Source organism: Vombatus ursinus, unplaced genomic scaffold (assembly GCF_900497805.2).
Source record: "Vombatus ursinus unplaced genomic scaffold, bare-nosed wombat genome assembly UNPS02005319.1, whole genome shotgun sequence".
In the NCBI taxonomy this organism is placed as follows: domain Eukaryota; kingdom Metazoa; phylum Chordata; class Mammalia; order Diprotodontia; family Vombatidae; genus Vombatus; species Vombatus ursinus.
In genome coordinates this window covers 1,640-21,043 of record NW_020945097.1, presented here as the reverse complement: position 1 = coordinate 21,043, position 19,404 = coordinate 1,640, and the positions used below count along the sequence as shown (strand labels likewise).

General features: G+C 47.2%; 1 protein-coding gene across 1 annotated transcript; it reads left to right on the top strand.

Annotated features, from left to right (window-relative positions):
• The first annotated feature begins 522 nt into the window (after positions 1 to 522).
• LOC114032466 (mitochondrial import inner membrane translocase subunit TIM44-like) lies at positions 523 to 18,288 on the top strand. The gene is made up of 4 exons (XM_027847782.1): positions 523 to 687; positions 7,100 to 7,189; positions 9,865 to 9,975; positions 17,178 to 18,288. Exons 1-4 carry the CDS (start codon positions 640 to 642, stop codon positions 17,295 to 17,297), a joined length of 369 nt encoding a protein of 122 aa, XP_027703583.1. The 5' UTR covers positions 523 to 639; the 3' UTR covers positions 17,298 to 18,288.
• The last annotated feature ends 1,116 nt before the right edge of the window (positions 18,289 to 19,404 follow it).

Genomic DNA, 19,404 nt, shown 5'->3' with positions numbered 1-19,404 from the left:
TGTGTGTGTGTGTGTGTGTGTGTGTGTGTGTGTGTGTGTGTGTGTGTTCTGTTTCTCTGTTTGTCTATCTGTCAAGGTTCTCTTGGGATAATACCTTGCCCAGTACCACCCACAGAAATTAGACAGAGACACAACTTTGTCTGCAACTTTCCTACTCTCAGATGTCTAGGGATTGTAGATTCATTTACTGTGTGACCCTTCGATGAGAAGGCCAAAACTTCCCCCAGTGGCTTCACACCGTGGCAGACCTTGCTTGAGCTTTGTAAGAAAGGGGTTTGTTATTGAGGTATCCCCATATCTAGCTTTTGTGAAAGCCACAACTGAGGGTAAGGAGGGGTGGACTAGGTTTTGGTGACACAGGAGCCTGGGGAGAACAGCTTCATACTTGAACTGTAGCCGCTGACACCAGTCCTCTTTGTTCCCCATCCAGCTCTTAAGTGCTTCCTGCCCAAAAGCTCTCCCTGGCATTTTAACAGCTGCGCAAGGACCCCAGACGCTCAGCTGAGGCTCCGATTGCTGGGGAAGGCAGCAGTGACAGCGCTGTTGTTAAAGCTTGTGCTCAAGCAGCTGCTTCCTGCAGGCTTACTTCCCCAAAAGTCTCCTTTTCCAGCCCACACTTTTCATTTTCTTTTTTAGGCCATGATTACTGGAGAGCTGGATATCCTCAAAGACTGGTGCTATGAAGCAGTAAGTTTTCACATTTTTGATTTCTAGACTTTATAGAACATTTTGGAAAATTAAATAAATGTGAAGAACTACTAGTTGGTTGGGGATCTTAGGTTGCATTAAGAGAATTTTAGTGTCCACTACAAGGGAAAACATGAACAGGATGGAGCCTGTCCAGGGGAGGGCTGCCAAGCCAGCAAGCAGGCCCTGTGATGGATCAGGTGAAGAAACTTGAGGGTGCAAGGCTTAGGGTAGATGTGAGATCTGCCTTCAGGAATTTGGAGGGCTGTAGATGAGGACAAAGGGACTAATTAACTGGCTTACCATGGGCCCAGAGGGTACTGGGATTGGGAGCAGCAGAGAGAAGTACAGAAGCAGATTAACAGCTCACTGTAAGGAGGATTTCCCAATTATCTGAGCTTTCAAAGAAAGGGAGCCAAATGGAGCAATGGAGCAGACCTCCCTTTCATGAGCGATCTGCAAACAGAGGATAGGTGAGCACTGCTTAGGGCTGTCACTGCTGGCCACCAGAATGCCACCCAGCCATATGATCTGTGGCCTTCAGCTTTCTCAGGTTTTACGAAAGTACTAACAAACTACAACATCCCATCAAATACCAGAGATCAGAGGCAAAATGGGTCATCAAATACCAAATAAAACCTTGACCTCCAAACTATTTGCATTTTAACAAAATTACAAATTCTAACAAAACAGTCACAATAATAACTCATTTACAGTTTTTCTCTTTGAGAAAAAGAGCTGTCATTTCTATTTTTCCTGCAGTGCTATCTACAAGGCTTCCACAGACCTGCAACTTTTGGAGTGGCTCACCCTTTCGCCCCACAGATTCTCTAACCCACCCATGCCTTATCCTCTGGGAAGCTGTTTTCTGCCATAAATTCTCCATAGAATATCTACCCAGATTCCGTGAGCACTAGTCCATTTATTAAGTGGATTTGTTCTGTGAAGTTTGGATTCAGTCAAAGGGCCGCACTTGAAGACCTAGAGGGCCCCATGTGGCCTTAAGGCTGCAGGTTCCCCACCCCTGGAAGCCCTTCTGCTGACCATCTGTTACCCCTTGCTTTTACTTAGTAACTGAACCAGCTTTTCCAATCCTGTTTCCTCGACTGTGAAACTTCCTCAAGTCAGCAGTATGCTGTGTCCTCCTTGGGCCCACTGCAGCCTTCTCAAGATTGCCTTTTACATCACCCAATGTTTTGACTCCTTGAATAATGGAGTTTTCCAGAATTGATAGCTGTGTAGCATCACCAGGAAAATACTGTTATTAAAACAACTTGATTTGGGGTCATAAACCAAATTGAGGTAATTAAAAAGACCATGCAGTTTCTCAGATGCAAGCAATTCCTCTTTCTCCCCTTCGGTTCTGGGCCCAGTATGTTGTCCATCTGCTCAGTGCCACTCCACATTAAGTATAGTGAAGGACTGATTTGTTGATGCTGCCTTTCCAACTGCGCATGTGTTCTGGACAGTTGTCAGGTAGCGTTCTCTTTGTTGAGTGGATGGTTTAATTTACATGTAATAAACATTAAGCTGTATTGGTATATGAAGCTGTGTTCCCAGCACTGGTGGAGGTACAAATTTTAGGTAAAAATATAGCCCTTGCCTTCATGGAACTTAATATGAAACAACCTAGGAAGGCAGAAGGACTTTGAATATTGACATGGCAATGAGCTGTGTGCCAGAGGACCAGCCCAGTGAAGGGCAGACAGACCCATCACCATCAGCTGAGGCTACTCAGGAGAGAACCTGCATGCCTGAAGCAGAAAAGGGGTGACTGCTTCAGGATGCGTGGCGTGTTAGTGTGGACAAGCCCCTCTGAGTCTTTGTAGGTGATACCCTGGGGACCTTCCTCACTCTTCTGAGCTGGGTTGTCCTCAGACAGCAGCATCACATGTCCCGCTTGTTCAGAACTGACAGATCTTACATCCTGCTAGCACAGCCTTCTAAGATGCTCATGTTCTATTGGTGGATATGATGGGCACATGGATAAATAAACACAGAATGTTTTTAAAAAGTAATGTAAAATAATTTCAAGAGGGAGAGAGCAGTGCCGGCTGAGGGGATCAGCACATGCCTTATGTGTTGGACTTGTTACCTTAGCTGAGACGTGGAAGAAGCTCAAAATTCCAAGAGACAGGTAGAGGTGAGGAGGACACATAGCCCACATGTGGGCAAGGTGCTGTGCCAAGGCCTGAGGTTATCATCTCTGTTTAGTGGGGATTCTTTCGAGGGATGGACTGGACTAAGGCCCAGTGCCCTTTCCACTCTGAAATTCTGTGAGATTCAGGTTGTAAAAGGGCAGCATCAAACAGGCAAGTTTGATTGGAATGGAAAGTGTGTGGAGGGAATAATATGAAATGAACTTTGGAAAGTAGGTGAGAGTCAGAGTGTGGAGAACTTGAAATGATTTTTGTATTTTGTCCCAGAAGTGATAGGGAGCCACCAAAGAATTTTGAGTTGAAGGGGCAGCTAGGTGATACAGTAGATAGAGCTCCAGCCTTTGAGTTAGAAGGACCTGAATTCAAATGTAGCCTCAGACACTTCAAACTTACTAGTTGTGTGACCCCGGGCAAGTTACTTAACCCCGATTGCCTCACCAAAAACAAACAAAGAATTTGAGTTGAGAGTGACAAGGACAGATCTATATTTTTTAAATATGACAGTTGTAGAGGATGGATTAGGTATAAGGGACCATAGAAGCAGAGACCAATTCAGAGGCTGTTTCAGTAGTCCAGCCTGGTGAGGAGGCAGTGAGGACATTAATTAGAGTAGAGGCTGATTGTGGGGAGATAGCATCAACAAGATAAGGAGAGGGAAGAGTCAGAGGTGAGACTGAGTGACTGAAAAATGGTAGCATTCTCAACAAAAATGGGGAAGTTGGGAGGGGGGATAGATTCTGGAGTGGAAATGAGTTCTGTTTTGGGCAAGGTGAATTTAAGGTACTTGGGTGATATGCAAGTGGAGAGGTTTAGCAGGTAGCATTGTGGAATTGGAGTTCAGTAAAGAAATTAGGATTAGACACACAGATTTAGGTGTCATGGCTGGGGAAAAGCGTGGTAATTAAGGAAATGAAACTTAGAAGGGCCAACAGACAAGTGGGAGGAAAACCAGGAGAGAATAGTGTCATGGAGACCTAGGTGTTCAGCAGTGTCACAAACTGCTGTGACTTAGTGGTGGAGATCATCGGTCACCTTGAAGAATGCTTCCAGGTTACGAGAGAGAAGAGAGGAAATGGAGGTAGCAACTGTAGACAGCTCTAGGATTTAGATTGTGAAAGGGAGGCAAGACATAGGTTGATAGCTTTGGGGATGACTAAATCAAATGAGCATGTCCGTAGTCTGAGGAAAAGGAACTGGCATATGTGGTAAGGGGCAAATAGGTGTTTTTCTTTTAGCAAATCTGTGCTCCATTCCAGCGTTCTCAGATGTTTGAGGGCAGAGGGGTCTTTAGCATTGCTTTCATCAGAGAATGCTCACAGACTCCTGGAAAAAGCAGTCTGGTTATCTCCTCTCACTTGTCCGTTTAGCAACTGAAACTTCTCTCTCCCAGGTTCCTGAAGACATCAGGCCTCATCCTTTTCAACCTCTCTTTAGCCCTTGACACTGTCACCCCTCCCTCCTCCTCACACTCTCTTCCCTCAGCTTCTGGGTCACTCTTTCTTGGTCCTCACACCTCTGTAACCACTCTTCACTGTCTTCTGCTGTATCATCATCCTCTTTCTACCTCCTGATCCTTCTTGGACATTTCAAGTGGCTCAGATTCATCAGTCCAGAGCAGAGCTTGTTCTCTTTCCCAGCTTTCCTCTTTGAATTTGCTTATTTCTCTTGAGAGCACAACCATTTTTCAGTCTCTCAGGGCTGTAACATCAGCGACCCATTGACTCCTCATTTTTGCCCAGCAGCTGCCAAATCCTGTCATTTCTGCCTCCATCAGCTCTCTTTTCTTTCCCACTTCTCACTGCTCACAAACATCCCCTTACATCACCTCTCACCTGTACCCGGACTGTTGTGACAGGCACCTAAGTGATCTTCCATCCTCACCATCTCTCCCCTCTCCAATCTCTCCTTGGGGCTGCCAGGGTGACTGTCCTCCTGACAGATTTGACCCTGTCATTCAGCTAATCAGTAAGCTGTCCCTCTTGTGGAATGTAAGCCCTTGTGGGCAGGGACTAGGCCCTTCTGTCTCTGGTACTCAGTACCATGTGTGGAACAGATACGTGCTGGTGAGGGGGGAAGAAGCAGGTGGGCATGTGTCTCTCTCTGGGTCTAGACTAGTTTTGTGAAAGCTGTTCTTCTTCTGCCCTCATGGTGCCTCACCATCGAGGTGTCTTTGTTTCCTGGGCAGATGCCCCTGGCAGGAGAGAGGATCTTTACAACAGGCGAAACAAAACACCACAGAGGAAAGAGCCCTGCTCTCACTGGGTTTCTGCAGCTCCACGTATCTGATCTGTGGGTGTCATCACCAGATACAACCAGCAGGGGGCCTTCCTGTACCGGTCATGTTCTGTGACTAGCATCCAGCCATTCTTCTTCCTTGACCCTCTTTGTGAAGCTGCTGTGGCTGTGAATTCATCCCCTTGTTGCCAACCTGGCACTGTGTTCTTAGCGTGGTTGGTCCTCAGACAGCAGACTTCATGTGTCCTCAAGACCCTGGTCAAAGCTGGTCCAGCTTATTAGGACTTGAGTGAAGGCAAGGAAACTCAGGAAGGAGGGATATGCAGAAATAAAGAAAGGGACAGTGCCGTAAAGGACAAGACTCAAGTACGCCTGGGTCCTGATGCACAAGATCTGTGAGTCTGATCTGCCTACCCAGGCCAAAAGTCCATCCCATTATTCTGTGTCAGTGTTCTCAGAATACTGAGAGGTTAGTTTAATAAACTAAACTTAGTCACCTCCCTAGTTGCAGAGTGATTACGTAGTTGACTCAAAATCCATAAAACTACATATAAATTGATATCAAATAATTCCCCTGTGAAAAAGGGGGTTTAATGAGGTTGTCTTCATTGCCCGATTGCAGGGGCAGCATAGGAAAGGGTAGGGGTGGGGGTGTACTGTATGGGATAGCCTAGTAGCAATAATAATAATAACTAACATTTATATAGTGTTTACTGTGTGCTAGGTGGGCAGATAGACAGCACAGTGGATGGAGTTCCAGGTCTGAAGTCAGGAAAATTCATCTTCCTGAGTTGAAATCTGTACTCAGACACTTACTGGCTGTGTGACCCTGGGCAAGTCACTTAACCCTGTTTGCCTCAGTTCCTCATCTGTAAAATGAGCTGGAGAAGGAAATGACAAACCATTCCAGTATCTTTGCCAAGAAAACCCCCAGTGGGGTCACAGAGTCAGACAGGACTGAACAACAGCAATGTGCCAGACGCTGCTAAAAGCTTTACAATTATTATCTCATTTGATCCTCACAACAACCCTGGGAGTTAGGTGCCATTAATATCAAATTTCAAATAAGGAAACTGAGGCAGAGGTGAAGTGACTTCTCCAAGGTCTGTGCTAGAAAGTATCTGAGGCCAGATTTGAACCCAGGTTTTCCTGACTCTAGGCCCAATAGAGGGAAATCAGGGGAACTTTAGTTCCTACCTCTTCCCCCAAGATATATCATCAGTAATCTCCCTGTAGTTCTTTGATGTGTTACAGCATGACCCATGCCCTCAATCTTCAAGCTTCCTGATTTAGCCTTATCCCCTCAGAATTTGCTCTTCTCCTCTTCCCCTGTGTCTCATCCTACCCAGCCTTGGTTCTCTGCTTCTTCGGATTAAGCAACTTCAAATCTGTTCTGGCTAATTTTGCGCTGTGCTCATCTCATAAACAGTGGGGGAAAACAGGAGGAGATGTCAGACCTTTGAAGCCCTCCTCTGCATTGTGACTAATACAAGATGCTTTGTGTGAGAGGCTTGGGGTTGGCTAAGATGGCTGAATATCTTTGTTAAAATGAGAGAAGATGACTGTGCCAGTGAACCTATTGGTAGGATGGAGGCTACTGAGAGGAAGTTTTAAAAGTAACATGTAAGATGAGCTCTTGTTTCTCATAAGACTGAATTCTAGTTAGAGAAAAATACATGTAGCACATTCTTGTTCTCACTGCCAGCAGCTGCCTTCAGAACTCAGACTCCTGTCTAGACCCCAATCAGGCCACTCTGGGGGCTGTCAGAGCAAATGAGCTGCCACAGGTTTGAGGTTAAGATGGAGAACAAAGAAACAACTTTTACCATTTTTAGTCTAATTGAATTCATTTGATCTTTTCTCCAGGCTGTCACAGGGTTTGCTTCACTGCAGTCTGCCTCCCTCTCCCACATGCCTCCCCCAAACCCCACTGAAATATTGGTGCCTTCCTCCCATGTCCACTTTTTTGAAATGATGGTGACCCTGCTTCTGTCTTACTTGTGTCTTCTTTCTTGCAGACGTACAATCAAGTAGCTCATCCCATCCACCAGGCAAAATCCATGGGCCTGCAGTTCCATTCCAAGATTCTGGACATTAGCAATGTTGATGTAAGTCCCTTAGGTTTTCTCCTTGCTATACAGAAGTCAGCTAGACTCATAGGACTCTAATGGACCTTTGAGATCTCCTAGCCCAGGGGATCTTCACCTGGGATCTGTGAACTTGTTTTTGGTTTTGTTTTTTTAATATTTTGATAACTATTTCAGTGTAATTGCCTTTCTTTGTGGTCCTCTGTATTTTACTTTATGCATTTTAGACATCTGAGAAGGGGTTCCATAGATTTCATCAGACTTCCTAAAGGGTCTGTGAAACAGAAACGGTTAAGAACAGCTGGTCTAGGACAGGCCCCTTGTCTTACAGATGAGTGGGATGAGGCCTGGAAGAAGGGCTATGACTTGCCCTCAGTCATGAAATAAGTTACTGGCCTAGCTAGGACCTAACCCCGTGTCTCTGAAATGCGAGCAGTGAGTCGGTGTTGCACAGAACCATATTTGGGATCAATGTAAGGAAAAGTTGCCAAGAAATTAGCCGCTCAGTGTTGAATTAACTGCTTTGGGAAGTACAGAGTTCTAGACTAAGTTGTAAAGGGAAGTCACAGAGAGGATTCTTGCTTAGGTGTGCGTTGGATTAGATGCCCTCAGAGGTCCCTTCCCCCTCTACGACCCTATGGCTCCAATTCCTACCTGGTACCTCACACTCTCCACCCCCAGCTTAGCATGGGCTTGTATATTTTAGGACTTCTGAAATGATTGCAGCTTCAGCCTTTGTTCCCAAAGGAGCCCTTAAACCAGTAAACTTGATCTCGGCATTGTAAAGAGGAATAGCTTGGCTTTCGGAACAACAGCTGCTAGGCAAGGAGTGTCTGGGCCCATTTCTTATAAGAAGGAAGTATCCTCTCGAGCGTCGTGGCTCCTCGGAGACCTGGTTCCACCTGGCAAGTCTGGCCCAGGGGAGGAGGCCCATTGAGACATTACGATCTATTCTTTGCCCACCCGGAGTAGTTGTGACCGTCCTGCTACTGGCTTTTCCTGTGGCAGGCAGCCAGGATTTACAAACTCAGAACTGACAGGTGTAGCTCAGGGTTTTGTGTCCATTCTCTTGGGCCCCACACATCAGTTGAAATGAGGGCAACTGCATCTGTCCCCTCTCCTTCTGGGTTTGTCATGAGCCGCTGGGAGGAGGACAATGCTTGAAATGGGGCTGGCAATGGTGAGATCTCTTTTTTGGATCAGGAACAGGGCAAGCATCGTGTCGCCCAGGTAGCGATACCTGCTGCTTGGTGTAAGAGGAAACACTTTAAAATCAGTCAACCTGAGCAGGGAGGGCCAAGCCTGCCTGTGTCCCCTCCTCACACAGGCTTGAGCTCAGCTGGATCTTGGCACCTAAGACCCTGGAGAGAAACCTGTTCATTTTCTCTCCAGAACTGGAGTCACTGAGTCACTGGTTACTGAGCCCTAAGTTTCCTTTTGAAGCAGGGGTCCTTAATCATTTTTGGTTCCTGAACCAAAATGAGTCTAGTGAAGCCTGTGGACCTCTTCTCATAATAGTGTTTTTAAATGCATAAAATAAAATTACAAATGAAGCCAGTTCTATTTCAAATATTCTGTCCAATTCTTGGATAACCCCGGGCTGAGAACACCTGTTCTAAAGGGGTTTGGGATAGTGTTCTTGGACTCTTTCTGGCAGCATCAGGAGCTTTGGATAATTTTTTTTTTAATTTCTAAAGATTGTAGACCCTGCATATATTTGCCCTGAGCCAAGTTCAGGCCTTAGGCGTCCAGGACCCAGAGCCTCTAGGTGCTGGACTAGTTCTAAGGTCACAGGGCATGGAGTGCCTCAGGACACTGATCTCTGACTCTTCTTACAGGGCATGGAGCCTGCAGGCAGAGCACTGAAAAATGGCTTGCAGGTAGTGACCAGACCTCCCTAGAACGTGCTAGAAAATTCAGTCATTCTCATTAACCCTTTAACTGCAGGAATTGAGGGAACTTCTCCAAGGTCTCTCAGAAAATCCAGTATAATGAATGGTGATTAGAAAGGCCTGGCAGTCATTGACCTTGGGGCCTGCAACAGGAGACTGAGAGGTGGGCCTGGGGTGGAGGCATCATGTGAAACCCAGGAACATTCTCCTGTGACTGAATGGGGCGACAGAGCCAGTCACATAGGGATGCCCTCTTCCCAATCTCCCCCAATGTGTGAGCTGGGCTCAGAGCTATGTCCTGTCCCTGAGCCTGTCAGCCAAGACTGAGAGCTTGTGCTGGCTGCTTCAGAGCTCAGACAGAGGGTGGAGTTGGGGGTTGTGGATGCCAGGAAGGAATTTGCTGAGAGAGGTGTTCTGAAGCTCAAGATAAGAAAGATTAATGGGGAGGGCTTTGCAGAACAAAACCTGCTGAGCCACCAAGGAGTGATGTAGTGTTTTTGTAGGTTGTCACTGTGAAGTATGTAAAAAAGGGAGTCTGGAAGTCCCTGGTAAAGAGCATCATGGCAGCATTACCAGAAGCTTTCTGATGATGAGGGAAATGCAGTCTGGCTTTGTGCGAAGGCTGGTCAAGGGGCAGGCTGTTTGTGTGATCCTTTAACAGATCCTTGCAGCTGAGCAGGAGACAAGAAGGACTGCCTCATTTTCCCACTGCTGTCACTTCCTGTGGCAGCAAGGGTAGACATTTCTCATCACTACAAAAGCTGTAGGTCTTATGTTTTTTTCTTTGGTTTGCCTTCCCTGCAGCTGGCGATGGGGAAGATGATGGAACAAGGACCGGTACTAATCATCACGTTCCAGGCACAGCTAGTGATGGTGATCAGGAACCCCAACGGGGAGGTGGTAGAAGGAGACCCAGTAAGTAAAGGCATAGGAAGGACGTCAGAACTGAAAGGGGCTCATGGTATTGTTCATATGAGGAAACTGAGGCCCACAGATCTGGCAGTGGACCCCAGATCTCCTGATTTCCCAAATCCAGGCCCCCCCTGCTAATGAATCCATATAGGCTCTAGTGATCTCCTAGTGCCCAAGCCTGACTCTAGCATAGCTCTTTGGCAGTAGTGGCCCATCTGGTTTTCAGATTGGATCAACAAGTCTTCATGGATGATTGACTGGATGTGTCATTGGTAGCCAGGGAGGACTGGCTACTCTGTGGCCTTATTGCTCCACGGCCCCTCACTTGTTCCGGTGCAGCTAAGCCAGGTATAGGAAGAATGAGCAACATTCTGGTGTGCCCTCTCGGGACAGATGTCCCATTCACTCACTCAGCACCTCTTTCTTGAGAACCTCCTCTGTCCCCACAGCCTCCTGATAGGTTCGGCCCTAGCTTCAGCAGGGAGGCTGACCTTGAGGAAAGGGGCTGCCTCCAATGTTTTGAGAGCTGCTCTCCATCAGCTGCCTCATGAAAAACACAAGGGGGATCTTAACAATCTGTTAAAGAGGAAGAGTTAGCTAGTCTGCTCCCTGGACTCCTGTTTAGATTCTATTTCACTTTTCCACAATAAACACTGGTTATGTTTTTCTAACTTCCAGAGAAGATACATCGTCACTAATGCCCGACCATGTTTTAATGACCCGAGTTCTCCTTTAGAACCGCCCCAGACCCCACCTGATGCGGTTGGAGCTCCCCTATTTGATGACTTTTGGAAATAGTTCCTTTTTACCATGTCAGAACCATATGAAGTTTCCCTTTAGGTTTTTCACCTCTGGGAAAATGATCCAATTGTTTTTCTTAGAAGGCCTCTGCCTTTGTCTTGGACCGTAGGAAATATGGTTTGGGGGATAAGGGCAGCCCAGGGAAGGTGGCTTGGAAGCACACCAGCTTGGGCTTCACAGAAGCCCTCATCAGCACCTTGGTTTCCATCCAACTGAGAACTTAGTGACTTGGGGATTGGATTTTCTACTTCTGGTTTGCTTGTAGCTTCATCAGGGGCTTGGATGGGGTTTCGTTCCTCTTCTTGCCTATCCTTCCATCCCTAACTGTATGTCTCAGTTGCCTAATTCCCAAGATGCAGAGGCTCATGCCATCTCAGGAATGGTGGGGAGAATGATCCAGCTGAATAGTAGCTGTTTTGAGTAAAGGGCCACCCTCTGGTCTCATCCCTTACAGGTCAGGCCCTGGGCCTCAGCCTGGAGCTGTCTGTCCCAAGGCCTTCCTTGCATTCTGTGACAAAATGTCATCTATATAAAACGGCACCTCATCGTGAGTTAGCTCAGCACTGGCATCTGAGGATCTCTGCCCATATAGCCTGGTATCAGGCTCCATCAATTTTCTTTATCCCTTGACCTCTTACTTCATGATGTTCGCAGCGAAACCGAAATGGAATTGTTTGGTTCCCAGTAGCTGGTGAGTCAGATAAAGCTCAGAGTAGTTCAGTCCGCTCTTAGGCAGCAGAGATTATATTCAGGCCTTGGTACCTAGAAGAGCTCTAGAAGGACATGAGTCCTGTCCTGCTTCCGTGAACTCCATGTTTCTCTTTCAGTTTTCAGAGTGAGCTCCGCTGTGGCCACCCATTGCCGAATAAGGGGGTCAGCGAGGCCGTTGCTGGTCGCAGACCAGAAGCGCTGTGCTTGAGGCTGGGAGTCACATAGCAGATCCATTATCCTAGTTCAGATATTCAGTAGTAGCTCTGTGATTAAGGGGTCCTAGATGTAGAGTAGAGGAGGGGTTCAGGGGCCATCTAGGCCAACACCCTCAATTTCCTCTTCTGTAAAATGGCGATAATATTTGGAGTATTACCTCAAAGTGCTTGAGAAATGTAATGAATACTTAACTGTAGCAAACTGAAATGCATTCCCTAGAAAATATATAAATCATAGAGCTATGGAATTTTAGAGCTGGAAGGGACCACCTTCTCATTTTACAAAAGATGAAACGGAGGCTGATAGAATGGTGCGAGAACTGGCCTCACCAACCTCACTGACTCAGTGTTAGACCTGGGACTTAAACCCAGGGTTAGTGATCCATGCCAGTGTTAGGCCTGTTGAAGAAGGGCCCGGTTCTGGTCTTGGTTCTTTCTAGTTACAGCAGCTGGAAGACAAAGACGTAGAGGTGGGTAGAGAAAGACCTGGAGATGAACCAAGGCAGAGGCCAAGAGTAGGGCAAAGAAGACCTAAAATTTAGGGGTACAAAATTGTTTACAGTTCACCCAGTCCAATGAGGAAAATGAGACACAGTCACAAAAGTAGCAGGGTGGTTGGCTGGCCCTCTGTTTCATGAGCAGTGAAGGTTTTAGTACCGGCAGGCACCTGCGGATTGGTGGCTGTTGCCCCTTACCCGACATTAGCTTTGAGACAGCTGGCTCCCCTTCTCCCCTCTCTGTGCTCCTGCAGTCAGTTGGCCTCTCATCATCGAGGGCTTTTATTCAGGAGCTTGGCATATTTCCCAAGGGATGTCAGAGGCAGCTTTGGCAGCTACCTTGGCTTTTTTTTTTTTTTAATCCATCAATACATTTGGTCTCAACAGACACTTCCCAACAAATGCTCAGCCTATCCCTCTTCAGCCCCCTGTAAGCACATTTCCTGAAAACAGTTTAGCAAAAGCACCCGGTAGAATGTTTGGTACTAATAGTACTTGTCACCTTCTATTTTTTTAGTTTACAAAAGATGTATGTGGACATCATCTTTGATGGTCCAGTCAGTTGTGCTGTGGTCGAGTTTTATTGACTTGTATTTTTCTTTCTTTTGTCATAGTTTTTGTCTTTTTCTTTCTGCTTTGCCTTCTTTACCTTCTTACTATTCGTACCCGTCTTGCCTAGTTTTTCTTCATTCTTCATATTCATTCAGTATAGTCCATTACATTCATTTGCCACCGTCTGTACTTCCTTTTTTTTCTTTTCTTTTTTTTTCTTTTTTAGGCAGTTGGGGTTAAGTGACTTGCCCAGGGTCACACAGCTAGTAAGTGTCAAGTGTTTGGTCTGAGGCCGGATTTGAACTCGGGTCCTCCTGACTTCAGAGCCAGCGCTTTATCCACTGCACCACCTAGCTGCCCCTACAGTCTGTACTTCCTCAGTCTTTGTGATCACATATTAGGCTTCAATTGGTGGGCTTGTTGAACTTTGCTGTCAGTAACTTCCTTGGGAAATAAACTGGATCCTGAGATCTCTAGGTCAAAGGGAACAAATAACTTTTCCAGGTAACTCCAAATTGTTTTCCAGAATTGTTAAGCCAATACACAGTTCCATGTGCAGTGAATTTAGCATACTTGTCACCTACCCTATAGTCCCTCCAGCGCTGATCATCCCTTTCTTCCCTCATTTGAAAGCTTTAAGTTTGTATTTCAGAGTTGTTTTAATTTGTATTTCTCTGATTGTTAGTAATACTGAAATTTTCCAAATGATTATTGATTGTATTTCTTTTTGAAAACTTTTCACATACTTTGATCACTTATCTGTGGCTCTTAGTCTTAAAATCTGTCAATTCCTTATGAATTTTGGGTGGCAGACTTTTATCAAATATGTAATGAAAAAATTCCTGGCTACTCCAGCCCTTGACGTACCTTCTCATTTGCTTCAAACAATAGCTCTGTGAGGGAGGTAGGACAGGAAGGGACTATTATCTCCATTTTACAGGTAAAGAAATCCAGACTCAGAAAGGATAAATTAGAAGGTTTAGTCTCCCCCTTGCCTGAAATGTGAACTTAACCACTTAGACTATGACTGAGTCAGGACTAGAACCCAGACCTTTTGATTGCCACTTCTCTGGCCTTTCTACTATACCATACTCCCACTTTCTAATAATAACGATATGATAATGATAATTAGCATTTATATAGCGCTTTAAGACATCCAAAGTACTATACAAATACCATTTAATCTTTACAGTAACCCTGAGAGGTGGGTGCTATTATTCCCATTTTTTGCAGGTGAGGAAACTGAGACAGGGAAGAATTAAGTGACTTGTTCAAGGTCAAATAGTAATGTCTGAGGCAGGATTTAGACTCGGTTTCCCTGACTCCATATCCACTGGCCCAACTAGCAGCCTTCTGACATTGCTATGTCTTCTGAGAGCTCGGAATGTCCAGTTGTAGAGGCTGGTACCGTTCTTGGAACAGCCTCATATGGGGAAGGCATTGTGAGGTCATTCTAGGAGATAGACTGTGTCAGGGGCTGGTTGCACTGTTGTCTGATGCCTGCCGAGAGGCAGAGGGAAGAGGAGAGAACCTACCCTGTCTTTAGGGCCACACTTGAGAGGTGCTGGGAGGATGTGAGGAAAAAGAAAGTGGTGGCCTGGAAGCCAGGCAAGGTGGGAGATTGTGCAGAGCCGGGAGGCCTTGAGAGGGAGCAGCTGCCTGAAGGGGGGCTTTTCTCTGGCTCTTTCTGCTGGTGTCTGCCCCCACCATTCTGAACTCCTAGAATTCTGTCCCCAGAGATGCTGTTTTACAGAACTGTGCCATTCTCCAGGCTCATCTCCTAGACTCTAAGAACTACGGTATGTCAGATCTCGGGGACCCTTGGGTTCCTTGCTGAACACCCTCTTTGTATAGAAGGAGGGTCCTGAGCACAGAGAGGCCATAGCCGTGGGCACTTACTGAACAAAGTGAGTGTCTCCTCCATCCTCCCTCAACATCTTGGGAACCCAGAAGTCTTTGTTTCAGGATGTTTTGCCTGATTTGTATGTTGAGCACCTGAGACGATGTCCCCTAAACCATAGTCCTCGAAGAACTGACCAGAAATTCATTTCCTTTCAGCAGACGTTAATCCAGGTGCAGGGGATACAGAGACAAAAAAGGAAACAGCCTCTGCCCTCGGAGGTTCCATAGTAGTAAGGATGACACCAACATGTGCATAGATAAATAAACACAGACTCTTGGACAGAGAATGATGAAGAGACGGGATCAGGAGAGGCCTCATGTGGAAGTGGGGCTTCCAAGAAGCAGTGCTGGGGGGTTGGCATATTAAAAGACATGGACGCAGGGCATGGAGTATCCTCTGAGAGGGGCCAGCAGGGAGGCTAGTGTGGCTGGAACACTGACTGCATGAGACTGCAGCCAGCATCTTGTCTCCCTCAAAACCAGACAGCACCTGAAAGGACCAAGCCTTGTCAGGTTGGACACAGCAGGATTGACTCTCACTGCCACTCCTTGCTGTAGTAATACTGGTTGAACGTCCAATTTCTCAGTTTTCTTGACTGGGGCATATGACAGTCTGTAGCCCCACAGGCTATCTGTTTCTTCTTGGGAGTCTGCTGGCTGGCCACCTGTGTGCCCAGGCGGAGTAACTGAGGAGAGCATTCTAGTACCTGGAGATAGATAGAACAAAGGAATGGATGTGCCATTTAGCCTCCTGATCCTCAGTTTCTTCATTTGTAAAATGGCAACTGAGCTCCCTTCCAGCTCTTAGATCTGTGATTCAAGACAACAGCAAACTCATTCATTTACTGGGCCTTGGCTGGGACATGAAAGTCAAATGTAAGTTATATACGATAAATCGCTAATAGCTCTACATTGGGAGCACAAAGATTCCATCTGGCATCAGAGGGGTGGTGTGAGTGCAGCCTTGGGGTCTAGCTCTGGTAGGAAAGCAGGAGGATGGTTTGGGTAGCACTATGGCTGTGCTCTACAATGATCCCAAACATATTTTTTCTAGTCCCTTATGGAATTGTAGATCATGAGTTAGTCTAACCAGGGGTGGGGAACCTGTCGGGTCCTTGGCTGCAGCCTTTTGACTGAGTCTGAGTTTTACTGAGGGGATTTGCTCTGTGAAGTTTGGATTCAGTCAGAGGGCTGCACCTGAGGCCCAGGAGGGCCACGTGTGGCTTCGGGGCCGCAGCTTCCCCACCCCCGCAAGTGGTGCTCTGTCGCTGCCTGCGTGAAGCTGACAAGAGAGCTTGCTTTTTTTTGCCCGGGTTCCCCTGGTGACAAGTTGGATGTCCCTGGATGTCCTTTCGGCCTTTCACGTGCCACAATGAAGGAGTTGGGCTAGGCGGCATCCCAGACTCCTTCCAGCTCTGCTGTTCTGCGATTCGGCTTCTTCTTTCAAGTTTCAGGGAGTTAGCCTTGTGCTCCTCATGGAGTTCATTCAACCTCTCTGTAACCTAAATAATGTAGAGGGGTTTTGGATTCTCCTTCCTGGGCCCCGCCTGTCTTCCTGGCAGTCTGTCTGTTTCCTGTCCTATTACTAGACCTCCCCATTGGTGGACAGATGAGGATTTTGTAAGCTGGGTTCCCATTGTACTTGCTGGCCTTTGGGCTTATTGCTGCTGGGACTGCAGAACCTAATTACTCTGAGAGCTCAGAGCCCCGCCAGCACGCTTAGGATCATTTTCACTAAATGCACAACTTCAAGTTTGGCCACGCTGATGCTCACATGCCACCCTTGCACCCACTCACACAACCTGGCAAAACCTTCCTCCACTTTATTCTCTTCAGGATGCTCTTTGAGAAGTTAGTATCCTCTGCATACCTGGTGATACCACTTCCATTGATCCCAGGAGGGAGGGTTTCCCCAGGCCATAGCAAGGATCAGTTGCAGGAATTGGGTCTATTTAACCTTGAGAAGCAATAACTTAGTGAGGGAGAACAGGCACTCTGAGTATTTGAAGGGCTGTCCTACGAAGAGGTAGAATGAGTTACCATCACTGGAGGTGTTTAAGTGGAAACTGGATGATCATTTGTTGAGAATGTTGTAGACACATGTATAACCAGTATCAGATTGCTTAATGTCTTAGGGAGAAGGGAGGGGAGGGGAGGAAGGAGGGAGAGAATTTGGAACTCGAAATTTAAAAAAAATAATGTTAAAAAAAATTTTACATGTAACTGAGGGAAAAGTATTTTTTTAAAAAGAGACAGTGCAGTAGAGGGGATTACTACTAGGTTACAAGTTGGACTGTTTCAGAATTTCAGTTTGCAAGATCTGTCTCAACAGTCTTTCAGGTCTCATGGGGGCTCGGTTTTGACAACAGTAGAATTTTCACTGGTCTACTCAAACGAACTAGTTCTTGCCACAGCACCTGCCACTTGGATATGAAGCTGCAGAACTCCCAGAACGTTAGGTGCTTGGTGCAGAGCTCATCCTTCCTGGGAGAGGTTCCGGTTCTGAATGTGCTTTCTTTTCCTCCAGGATAAAGTGTTGCGTATGCTGTACGTGTGGGCACTCTGTAGAGACCAGACTGAGCTCAACCCTTACGCAGCCTGGAGGCTGCTGGACATTTCAGCCTCAAGCACAGAGCAGATTCTCTGAAGACAGCTGTTGGGGACCTGCTGGACTGTGCTTTGTTGTTCTCCCAGCAAGGGCCCCACTACTGTCAGAAGCTTCAGGATGCAAGACCATTTGGCTCCTGCAGGGTACTTGTAACCCCCCCTTTCCAGGATCCAGTGTGAAAGGAGGGGGGGGAGGGAAGACTGGGGACTGGATGAGATAAGGACATGAGAAAGTTCCCCTTGGGGAATGCAGTTGCCTCAGAGGGGTGGTGTTGGGGACATGGTATATGAGCAGGGTAGCTCATAGGGTCCCAGGTTTATAAGGTTAAGACTGTCGCAGAAGAAGCCTGAGGCCTGGTACACTGTTGTCTCCCTCTTTCCTGCATTGGGCCCAATAGGTGGATCCAGGGAGCATCTCTGCCTTGGCCTGCTGCCTAGAGACCTTTCCTTCTCCCTCTGTCCTTTCCTCTCCCCACAGGCTGGTTGGTTAGTAACTGAGAGAAGCCAAATTGGGTGCCACAAGTCCTGCAGAGGCCCAGGAGCCGGGCATCCAAAAGCAAAAAGCGAAAGTGAACTGAGGTCCCTGAACACAAAGCTTGCTGAAGCAGTTCGGGAGAAGGGGGATATTGGGGATGGCGAGGGAAGAGTGAAGCACAAGGCCCTACAAGGAGGTGGAGGGGAGCAGCTGTGCCCCACTTGGTCCTATGCAACGGGGAGGAAGAGGATTAGAAAGGAAAGACTGTCACCCCACCTCCTGCACACATACAACTTCTAGACCTGGCAACCTGTCCTGTCTTGGAGGGGCCTTGAGGGACAGAGCCTGGTGCTGTCTCCTCCCCTCTCTGGCCTCAGTTATCCCTCCTCTTCTCTGGTGAAGGGGTATACTTCCTGCCAGGTGCCTCCATCTCTGGCATCAGATCAGCCAAGTCATTCTAGAGCATTTTTAAAAATAACAAAACCTGAATGTCTTTCATTTCTGTACATGCTGCCTGAAGATTTGAAAATAATAAAATACCAAAATGAATAACAAATATGGTTCCTGATTTTACTTAGGCTGTCAGGGTAGGTGAGTCAGCCACAACCTAGGGAGGGGGAAGGGGGAAGGGAGGGAAGGGTAGAGTGTATCGGACAAGCAGTTTGCTGCTCAGACTTCCCCAGGACTTGAAGGCGGTTGGAGAGACAGACAGCAACTGGAGGCTTGGGACTCATTGTCTAGCTCCCTACAGCAGAGCCAGCTTCTTACTGAGAAAGGAATGGGGTCAGTGGGCCAGGCCATAGTGAGACTGCCAGGCCTGCCCTGCTGGGCTGGCTCAGCCAGCCTTAAGGAGGATGATCTAGTGCCTGGATGGGATTGCTTGAGCCCCAAGGGTAGAGAGCCAGATTAGACCCAGGTTGGAGAGGAAGCCACTGGCCTGTACCCAGGGACAGAAGGGGCCTTGCTTCCTTTGCTCCCCCAGGGAGTATGGTTCTCCTGGATATGAAGAAGTTCAGGGTTCAGTGTGAATGTCCTTGGGTCCAGAAGGGGAAGGCCACAGAGGGGATCACCCTCCCCAGAGAAACATGTTTTCGTATATGTAAACCTACATGCCAAGCCAATGTGCTTCCTTCTCCAGGGAAGATAATTTCAGTTATTGGACACAAAAGGTTCCAGATGTCAATTGTGAAGTGTGGGCACACGCTGACAGAGAAGACACAGCTCCGGACCTGGCCGAACAAACACTCTCCCCTCCCTAGTTCCTGAGTAAAGGGAAGAGATGGTGGGACCCCAGTCGTGTCCCTTTGGGGCCCCTGCCTGGCCTATGCTAGGGAGTAAGGAGTGAGTGTGGGGTTAAAAGGGATGAGGGTAGGGTGAGATCTCTATGGATTCCCATTCTGCTCACCTCCAGAATCTGGGATGAGGTGGGCATTGGTGCTGGGTAGAATTGAGATGGGGTCTGCAGGACGGGAGAGGGAGTGAATGTTAGAGCTAAAGATGTGTTTAGGAGCTCCCTGATGCCCCGATCAAGTGATATAATGCACTTCATTATGTAAAGGGAGAAGGGGAGGGAAAGGAATAAGCGTTTATATAACTCCTACTACGTGCCAGCCACTGTTAAGTGCTTTAAAAAAGAAGTCCAAATGTTTGAACCTCCCAACAACCCCGGGAG